The sequence below is a fragment of the Nicotiana sylvestris genome, chromosome 3 (genome assembly GCF_000393655.2).
Source record: "Nicotiana sylvestris chromosome 3, ASM39365v2, whole genome shotgun sequence".
Lineage (NCBI taxonomy): Eukaryota > Viridiplantae > Streptophyta > Magnoliopsida > Solanales > Solanaceae > Nicotiana > Nicotiana sylvestris.
In genome coordinates, this window is record NC_091059.1 from 110,718,862 (window position 1) to 110,728,970 (window position 10,109).

Here is a 10,109-nt window from a genome sequence, read left to right on the forward strand (position 1 = left end):
GTCCCCGTCGTATTCCGCCACTGGCGGCGGAGATGACACGCGGAAGCTGCTGCTCCGAGTGAAGGACCTGTCTGCTGTGATAGCTGAATCGAGACAGCCCATTCTCAAAGGCGTTAACCTCACTGTCTATGAAGGCGAGGTGTTTATTCTGGTTCCTCCGTCTATTCTTCCAAATTACTCATTAACTACACTCTTTTTATTTGGAACCAGTTAATGTAATGCAATTTCCTTATTAGTTCGTTTTACAAAGAATGATACATTGCTAAACGGATCGGATTTCTACAATATGCATGCACCACTTAAAAAAAGGAAAAAAAAAGTATTAAGTGCGAATTGATTTCTAATCTTTTGCGTAAATAACTCTAACATTCGACCAAGTTCACCTTTTAGCCTTCTTGGAACATTGGGGCCAATAGATAATATAAAGATACCTACTAGTGGAAAGACCACGAGTCCATGTGCACCATCGATAGGACATTAAATCCGCCCCTGACATTGCTATGTTAAGAACTAGTTATGCTCTATTTAAAAACTGTTCCGTTTAATGAGAACAACCACACAAATATTATGATTATGATATGTTTAAAAACACAAGTTTTAAAAGTGTTATCGCCACACAATATTGTTGCATGATTAAGACCACAAGTTACTTTATTTCTTAAATTTCGTGTTAAGTCAAACTACATCACTTAATTTAGAACTTAGGAAGTACATAATTTCATTTCTTTGCAGTTTTCACTAAGTTTCACCAATTTATGTTCACTTTTTTCAATCATTAGTGACTAATGTATGTATTTCCATAATATATTTTGGTTGTATGGATTTAATTTAGTACGTACTTTGTTGGACCCCTTAACACTTGAAAAATGGGAGGAACTGTATGTATTTATGCGTTGGGGAGATAGTAATAATTAGATGTTATAACAGAATAAAATAACAAGGATAAATGAAATGTTCCTAAATTTTGCAGTTCAATTTAGTAACCCGTGTGATAGGTTTCCAGCAAACTATTGTGTCATTTTCCATTTGTATCACGGTTGCTAGCTGCTTGGACTGCCTCAGTTCTGATGTGATTATTATTATTTGAATTAGGTACATGCTGTAATGGGAAAGAATGGTTCTGGAAAGAGCACTTTTGCCAAGGTTATTACTTTTCTATAATTTCTTTTTGTTTTAGATTGTAATCACCTACTTCTTTTATTACTAAGATATGAAATTGAGTATTTTGTTTTTATTTTGGATGATAATATTTGGTATCCACCTTTTTCTAGGCCTTAAATTTGCAACTACATTCATTTTTGTACTTTTTCTCTAAGTTCCAGGAGCAATATATAAAACGCTTTCTATTGTTGATTCTTCAATTGGCATTAGCCAATGCTTGGCTATTTTCTATCTACAAAATCATGGTTTCCAGCTTATGTTCTCTGAAACTTATAGTATTACTTTATGTATCTTGTAAATGCATCTCACTAAGATACCTCTTTGATGCTGAAGTCAGTAACTACCAGCTGAGATTAAGATAATGCTGTTCTTAGCCATCTATTTATGTTCAATTTCTATAGGTTCTTGTTGGGCATCCAGATTACAAAATTACTGGAGGCAATGTGTCATTTAAAGGTGAAAATCTTCTTGAGATGGAACCTGAGGAAAGATCTCTTGCTGGGGTTTTTATGAGCTTCCAGTCTCCAGTTGCAATACCTGGAGTCAGCAATATAGACTTTCTTAATATGGCATATAATGCTAAAAGGAAAAAACTTGGACAGCCAGAGCTTGGACCAATTGAGGTAGTTATCCTTCCGTTAGAATAAAAGAATTAAGGTCTGTCACCAATAGGAAACTTCTTGTCTTCTTATTGCCGAAGCTAGAAGACTAACAAAAATAACCATTTGTTCTTGTGCAGTTCTATGGGCATATTGCCCCAAAGCTTGAACTTGTGAATATGAAGATAGACTTCTTGAACAGAAATGTCAATGACGGATTTAGCGGTGGAGAAAGGAAGCGCAATGAGATTTTGCAATTAGCGGTATTCCATGTTCCTTGTCTTTCCTGCTTTGTCAGTAACATGGAGTAAATGTTTATTTTTGTGGCTGCCATATATAGTGAGAATCTACTACTGTCAAGGTTCTATATTGTATCCATATAATTGTCTGATGACTGTACTTCAAATTTTTTGAATGATCTTTTGGTCTATTACTGCCTAAAACTCACATATTATGAGAACTTTATCTTTTGATTGCATAGAAAAGGTTGTTCCAGCTCATCTCTAGGATGAAGCGTTTTACTAACAAATGCTTTATAGCTTTCTAACTTTTGTTGGTTTGTCTGCAGGTTCTTGGAGCAGACTTAGCAATACTTGGTGAAATTGATTCGGGTTTAGATGTTGATGCACTTCGAGATGTGGCAAAGGCAGTAAATTGGCTTCTGTCCTTTAAGAATTCTGTGTTGATGATCACACATTATTTGAGATTGCTAGAGTTTATCAAGCCAACCTATATTCATATCATGGTAAGCAAATTCTACTGAACAGAGTTGCTAAGCGATACACAAAATAATAAGGTCGACTATAGAAGTTGGATGTTGATGAGCAGAAAACAGGAGAGTTGAGACTGTAAACTAGGAATCTATCACCTTTGCGCATATTGCTATATATATTTGAAACAAGTAAAAGTGATTGGCTATATGTTTATATGGTATACTGAGGCAACCGGTACATGCTTCTTCATATATCTGCATTCTACTAATCTCACTTACTTTTGTTCGCTCAGAGTCTGGATCATGCAGTGTATAGTATGTGTATCTCTCAAAATTATGGGTTTACATACTAATGATCAGTTGCAACAAACTTGTTTCTGTTCTCTTCTTTACTTTACACACCCTTAAGTTTTTTAGTATCTAGTGGTTAATATCGATTACTTTTCCAGGAGGATGGGAGAATTATCAAGACTGGAGATATTTCAATAGCTGAAGTTCTGGAGAAAGAAGGGTACAAGGCAATTTCTGGCACATAGGATACGTAGTGAAGAGAGGCCCTCCATACAACATTTTTTGCGTTTCTCATCAGCTCTGAGTAAATTTCGCGTTGGGATATCTTGTGATAGCATTGGGTACCCTTCTTGTAAATTTTGTTTCCTAGTCCAGTTATACTTGTTGAGACTTGCTTTTTGGCTAATTGATATGTCAGAGATTAGTCATTTCATCTTCTCAAACACACTACATGATATTCTAGTTTATGATACCATAGGAAAAAAGGGTACCTTTTATTGAAATTTTGAGTTTTGCCACTTTGCTGATTGCTTCTTAATTTGAGTTCATTTAATGCAAAATGCTTAAAGAAGAATTAAAGATGGTAAACACCTTTTAGCTGAGGATCAATTGGTCACCAATGTCCATGCAGAAAACCAATGTGATATTCCTATTAGACAGCGAATTGGTTCTGATTGCTCTCCATATCTAGTTCTATTTGGCAGGTAAAGACTAATGGGTCTTGTCATTTAAAGAAGTTCCGCTTGGTCCGCAGAAGGAAATATGCAGATTGCAACGAGAAGCTTTGATACATACGTTACTCAAAGCACCTGTATATCTGATCAAAGATTTGAATGTGCTCTCTTCATTTACTTTACCAATGCTTGAGTCTTTAAGACCATGTTGGTCAAGCGCAGGCTTCTTGTAAAAGAACTAAAGCAGAAGCATTGGTCGAGTAACTTCTGCTTCTTGGTAGAGGCACCTGTTCATTCTCAGGTGAAGAGCAATAAAAATGCCAGAATCTGCTCGAGTGAGCTAAGACAAAAAAACAATCCCTGAAGGTGCTAAAGAACAACTCGAAATTATGCAACAATAACACTCGATCTTAAAAAATCAAAGAAGTAGGTAAACTAGCCATCATTTCAGGCAACTAAAGAATTTTAACTGCAATCCCATATCTTTATGATGAATATCAACCCATCAGACTTGGGACAACTCAAAGTAGTTATTTTGCTTCTGCCAGTAGGAGCCCCACAAGGTTGCACAATGAAAAAAAGCATGTACGGATTACATTAAGGATTGATGCCTCCAGGGATATCATACTTATTGGTGAACGGCAAACCATTACAGAAAATTCTGAGGGTATGATCTATATTCCTGCCTGTGCATACCAAAATAGCTGTTAACTCAACCAGAGGTAAGGAAAACTTGCAAACTCAACAGTTAGAGCATTGTTAGCCTTTCGATGCTCTACCTAGTACACTGCCTTTGTAAACAACTCCACTGTAAAACCAAAGAGGTAACCAATACAAAAGAGCTTCAGCTTAATCATCTCGAATCACCTTTTTCAAGCTTTTCAATTTCTTCCTGGTGCCTTCTCTCCGTTTCTTGAAGTTCTCTTTCAGCATCCTCTTCATCCTCCAACTCGTCGCGATCTTCGAACTCCTTAGTTGCTGCCATTGCTTTAACAACGGGATCTCTTAGCTCAGCAATTAGACCACCACCAATCCTGTATTCTTCTTCATCACCAATCAGGAAAAGACGCTGGTCCGGTCCTGAGGCCATCGGTATATCTACTGCCAATAATTTCATATCATACTGCAGAGAGAAAAGCAGGAGGCAAAAAGGTTAGCATAAGCATGGCTAGAATGAACATGAAACCAGTCAGATTCTTCTGCTTTGTTTATTTATCTGGTGTTTTAGCAACCAAATCGGGAAGCTTCAAGTTCTGGTGACCTTTCTTCCTCTTTTTTTGGATACTTCAAGTTCTGGACAACTCTAATGAAAAAGTATATCTCAGACATTTAGTTAGAAATACTACACTGTAAATGATCATTTGACAAACTAATATGGCCTTATTTTGTCCAGAGTGTAAAGGTTGGGCTCTAAACAATCCAGCTCCAATTGATTATAAAACCAATTAACCCGAAATTATGCTCACAGCACGAATACTTGCTCATTAAATTTGAAAAGTCAGTTATAATGGGTTAAATCTGCAGCCAAGCCAAGTACTATGACGATTGCAATTTCATATGGATATCTTCTCCTTTTTTTGGGGTCCTTTTCTTATTAGCTGGAAAGATGGAAATATAATGCTCAATAACACTGGATCGCAATATGAGATCCTATATTTCTATTGATAAAGCTCACTAAAATGTCAGTGCAGGCAACCTCAACGCCTCATAGGCTGAGTTCAAGCCTGTTTTTTAACTTATTACTTAAGTTAAAATCAAACTCAACTCAACTATAGTTGAGCTGATTTAGCAGATTACATTTTACACCAAATTTTGATCTTGCCACCACGTGCACTTTAACTAATTCTGATCTTTCTCCCTCTCCCTCTCCCTCTCTCTCTCTCTCTCTCTCTCTCTCTCTCTCTCTCTCTCTCTCTCTCTCTCTCTCTCACCCTATCTTATTTATTTATTACTTATTGTTAAGTCTTTTAGTTCATGATGCTATAAAAACTATCCCTTTTAAAGCTTTAAATTTTCTACTTAGGCATGATTAGCAAAAAAAAAGGAAAATTACTGGCAGTTTTGAAGCTCATGATATGTGATATTCAGGTATTAAGGGAAAGTTGCAAAGACACACAGTAAGGCTTCATCATATAAAACTGAAGAAGAAGCTGATTTGAATCAAACCTGGCCTTTCTTGTTCTTGACTTCAACACTTACTAAACCTTTCCGCTCAGAACCTCGTATTGGAAAAATCAGAAAACATCTTTTGCCCCTAAAACGTGGCTTGAAGTTCTTAAGGGTAACACCACCTCCTGACATCACATATGCTCTCAAGTCCGTTCCAGAGAGTGGAGCACCCATAACCTCAAGAATTCCAGCTTCTGTATTAAGTCTTCTCATTGCCATTCTGTACACCTTATCAGGATTGATGGTAAATCTTGAGCGAAGATACAAGCCCTATCATAACAAAGCAAAAGTTTTCTTAACTATAGTTATCAAGAAAAAGTACAGAGGATGCTCGTTCAGCAAGAATTCAAGACATAGAAAGAAGAAGGAAAACTGGGAGACTTCAATCATAGACCATCCACTGTTCAAAGCACTAAACAGTTCCTAAAGAGTTCCAAAAGTAATAACTAGTCCCAACTACCAAGCAGGTAGATGGAATTGGAGCTCCACATAACGTGATGCGCAAGTTTGAATGTTAACTTAGATTGACCATTTCAGACCTTGAAGTTCATGGCCCAAATATTAGATTTGCGAGGTTGACAAGTTCCTGTCAGCGCCTATATTCAATTATTACCTAATAAAGTAAGCATTTCATTGATAACTCTGCCACCATGAGCTTGCTCACATTGCCGTTCCCAAGTCCGGATAAAGGAGGTAGGCTTGCAGCCAGCGTAAAACTAGCCAATTTCATGATGAATCCTCACCACACAAATATCCTAGTTTTTTAAGCATTTCATTGGTAAGCATCCAGAAGATGCAAAGCAAAATACAAGTAAGATTAGCTCCGGTACATGTAAGTTCCCAAATAATTCTCATGGACTAGACATACTCGCAGTTTTAACTTTTTTTCAATCAGTAACTAGTCCTAATAATTTTCTTTTTTCACAAAGAATCATTCCAATTCTCACATTAACTGTTCTTTTATAAGGCACATTATGACATTAATACCAGCAAAGTCACACTGAGGATACAATTAGCACATTCAAAACCCCACCAAGAACAACTCAAACAACGATATAATTTCTAAAATATGCATGCTCATTTACGCATAACATTTATATTTCTTATGCATCAACATCAAAGTGAAAACACCAGCAAAAGAGTCCAACACAATCAACTACATTCAAACAGGAAATTAAGAAGAAACTCACAGCAAACGCAACAATGGCGGAGGAAAGAGCAAGGAAGCCATACTTGGCCATGCCTTCAGACAATCCAATAAAAGTAGTAGCAATCCCAAATAGAACCCTCCAAAGCAAAATGCAAACCATAACACCTGCTGCGCCAAATAATACCAGAGAATTCCTCTTCCAAAATGCCTCTATCTGCAACCCCACAGCTCCCTTGTACCGCGTAGCCGTGTCCTTTGCAGCCACAACCGGATTCTTCAGCACATTTTTCCCAAAATTCCCACTCTTAAACGAGAAGTACCTAAACCCTAATAATTTCCTCAAATTACCTTCTGGGTCCAACTTCTTAGTACAAGGGTTTTGCAAAATCCGGGGTAAAGGTGAATACGAAAAATGGGCTCTTTGGGAATTCGAAACCCATGGGTTTATAACGGGTTTTTCGATTATCTTTGGATGATTAGTAAGGAAGTGAGAAATACCACTGGAAGTAGAATTTGGGTTTGAAAATTGAGAGGGTTTTGATGAAATGTACTGATAAATGTTCCTCAGGACGAATTTTGAAGATGATGATTTCGACATTTCCACAGCTGATACTAACTGGGAATAGATTTAGATTCACGTAAAGCACAAACTCAAGGAATATACAATAAGATAATTGTTCAGTAGCTGAATATAGATAGAGAAAGTGGTGCTAAAGATAGAAATAGAAAGTGGGGTTTGAAAGTTACTTGCTGTTGAAGCGTCTCTAGGAGGGGGCAATGAACAATCTGTAGCTCTGAGAAATCTCCCGGTCAGCGGTATTGTCCTCGTCGGGGAATATTTTTGTTGTTTTCATAATAGTACCTTTAAAACGAAATTTTGAGGTTTCTGCCCCTTGTGGTTGGATGAATATCACTTCAGCCCTTACAGAAATGAAATTATATTTCTTGAACATCACTTTTACTTCTTTTTTTCCTTTGGGACTCTTAGCTTCCACTAGAAACTATTATCCGCTAGACGTAAAAGTGTATAAATTTTATATATATATATATATATATATATATATATATATATATATATATATATATATATATATATATATATATCATATTTTTCCGACTATTATCTTGAGAGCGGTTATACAATATCATTTTTTCATTTTTCTTTCGCAAAGGTAACACGGGGAAGAGGGAGTGTAACTTGATTATCAGTGGCCAGGAACTCACGGCATTCGCTTCGGAACACTTCCATTCAATTTGTGACATTTTAACTGTTGAATATCATTGCATCAACGTGTATTATTTTCTTAAACTTTTCCCATGAAGCGAAGTATTTTGATGTTTCATAAATATATTAAATATGAGATAATTCACCTTTACACCTTGTTAAGTTTCATTGTTAAAGAGTAGCATGAAGCAGTTGTAGCAACTTATGGGTTTAATTTTGAACCTTCTAATATTATATAATAATAAAAAAATTAAAAAAAGTTACCTCTTTATTTGTTTATCTCGCCCTTCTTTTTTTCTTTGATTTTAGATGGTAAAAAAACTAAAATACGTCTTATAAAAAACTAGGAGCGGGGAAGAAAAAAGGACCAAGAAGAAAAGAATAAAATAATTGATTGGACACTCTAACTAGCATTAACCAAGACTTCAGAATTAGTAACATTTCAGTCATCACCTTTTAGATCTTGGATGCCTTTGCATGAGGTTGTCGTTTTTTATTTTCCGACTTCTCTTGTAACTTGTGAGGGACAGTATTTTCATGTGTCACATAAATTTTGAATGTATATAAGTTATATCACGGATAGGCTGAATTAAAACTTATCAATTAGTACTATTAAAAAGAGTTCCTTATCATTATCTTTTAAGTAATCTGATTGTGTAACTATTTTTTACACCGTAAATACACAATACTTAAACTCATTTTGTATATAAGTTCATGGTAATTTACCATCGCACCTTTTTAAGTTTCATTGTTGAGGAGTGATTATGCCTAACTATACCTTATAAAAAGGACTAAGCGGTCGTTGCAAATATACCTTATAAGTTTTATTGTTGAGGAGTGATTATGCCTAACTATACCTTATAAAAAGGACTAAGCGGTCGTTGCAAATATAATCCGGTTTACAAGTCTAGAGTAAAATTCCACAGAGAAATAACTTACTAATCACGACAACTAGTTTTGCCAAAATCTAAGTAATCAACTTTTAGAAATTTTAAATAATAATTTGAGTGGTTACTAACTAAGAGCCGAGTAATTAAAATGATGTAAACTTCTAACTAACAGAGTAAATGTTGTAAAAAGATTGAAAAAGTCTAGGATTATGATTTCCCCAATTATCGGGATCTTCCCTGCTGCGTCTCCTATAAATTCACCTAAGTATTTTCTATTGATCGTGAGTACTTTTGGGTGTCATAATTCTCTTCCGAGGAATTATCACAATTTACTAGATGTATTCTTCTGAAATACGCTAGCTTGCCCTAATTTACCTCTCACTACCATCGCACCAAGGTTTCGTTATTCCTAACCCCACCTTTAAACCCTTTGTATTGATTCCTCAAATATGTTAAGAGTGATTCTGTTCAACAACTACCTAAATATGTACCCTTTTTCAAGCAGTACACACTAAATAGGCACAATTAATTGAGAGCTCTTCAATCAACAACAAAGAAAACATAGTTGAGCAAGTAGAGAAAAATTAACGGCAAATCCATAAAATCCTAAATGAGAAAGTTTAGCTACTCATAAATGTATAAACAATCAATATAATGTTCAAAAATATTAAACTACAAATTAAGGAGGAACAGAGGGAAAACTCATTTTATTCCTTGCTCCAAAGTGTTTTGTAGTCTTTTTTCTTCTCCAATAATGCCCCACCCTTCCTCAAATCGTTTGGGGAGTATTTATATAATAGGGTCGAGGTCCTTGAGTCCAAATTGAAACACAAGAGGGGAGGGGTGAATTGTGACCAATTTAAAAATCAGTTGACTAAAGAAAGCAATAGTCGACACCTTTTCTTCCAAGGGTTAAAATTTAGCAGAAGCAAATTGTGCAGGAGTATGAAAGCAGTAAAGACACAGATTTTTTATAATGGTTCAGTACCATTGTGGTACTTACATCCAGTTCCCTTGGGTCACAAAGGTTCTCTTAGATCTTCAATATGTGAATCATTACAGCAGTTGTGGTTTTAGTTCGTTCACCACTAACGATAATTCAGTAACAATGGTTCTTTATGCTTGACACAACTTCTTATTGTTTTCTAACTTTTTTTATCTTTTATGACATTTTTAGACTCAAGAATACAGTATTTGTACTAAGAACTAGAAAGATATATAAATATGTATATCAAGTT

The 10,109-nt window shown here is 35.6% G+C and overlaps 2 protein-coding genes across 2 annotated transcripts; one reads left to right on the top strand and one right to left on the bottom strand.

Moving 5' to 3' along the window:
* The first annotated feature begins 10 nt into the window (after positions 1 to 10).
* LOC104230068 (ABC transporter I family member 6, chloroplastic-like) lies at positions 11 to 3,281 on the top strand. Its single transcript, XM_009782804.2, has 6 exons — positions 11 to 139; positions 1,093 to 1,143; positions 1,563 to 1,784; positions 1,901 to 2,023; positions 2,329 to 2,505; positions 2,922 to 3,281. Exons 2-6 carry the CDS (start codon positions 1,105 to 1,107, stop codon positions 3,006 to 3,008), a joined length of 648 nt encoding a protein of 215 aa, XP_009781106.2. The 5' UTR covers positions 11 to 139; positions 1,093 to 1,104; the 3' UTR covers positions 3,009 to 3,281.
* Positions 3,282 to 3,847: 566 nt separating this feature from the next.
* LOC104230067 (uncharacterized) lies at positions 3,848 to 7,606 on the bottom strand. Its single transcript, XM_009782803.2, has 3 exons — positions 6,797 to 7,606; positions 5,604 to 5,876; positions 3,848 to 4,560 (listed from the first exon to the last, which is right to left on the bottom strand). Exons 1-3 carry the CDS (start codon positions 7,352 to 7,354, stop codon positions 4,291 to 4,293), a joined length of 1,101 nt encoding a protein of 366 aa, XP_009781105.1. The 5' UTR covers positions 7,355 to 7,606; the 3' UTR covers positions 3,848 to 4,290.
* Positions 7,607 to 10,109: the final 2,503 nt, after the last annotated feature.

Excerpts from the sequence above, each read along its gene's own strand:
- LOC104230068 (XM_009782804.2), top strand. The coding sequence starts at position 1,105 with ATGGGAAAGAATGGTTCTGGAAAGAGCACTTTTGCCAAG. Across the intron at positions 2,024-2,328 it reads ATGAGATTTTGCAATTAGCG|GTTCTTGGAGCAGACTTAGC; the intron begins GTATTCCATGTT and ends GTTTGTCTGCAG. Across the intron at positions 2,506-2,921 it reads CAACCTATATTCATATCATG|GAGGATGGGAGAATTATCAA; the intron begins GTAAGCAAATTC and ends TTACTTTTCCAG.
- LOC104230067 (XM_009782803.2), bottom strand. The coding sequence starts at position 7,354 with ATGTCGAAATCATCATCTTCAAAATTCGTCCTGAGGAACATTTATCAG. Across the intron at positions 5,877-6,796 it reads CCGCCATTGTTGCGTTTGCT|GGCTTGTATCTTCGCTCAAG; the intron begins GTGAGTTTCTTC and ends TTGTTATGATAG. Across the intron at positions 4,561-5,603 it reads TCAAGAACAAGAAAGGCCAG|TATGATATGAAATTATTGGC; the intron begins GTTTGATTCAAA and ends TTCTCTCTGCAG.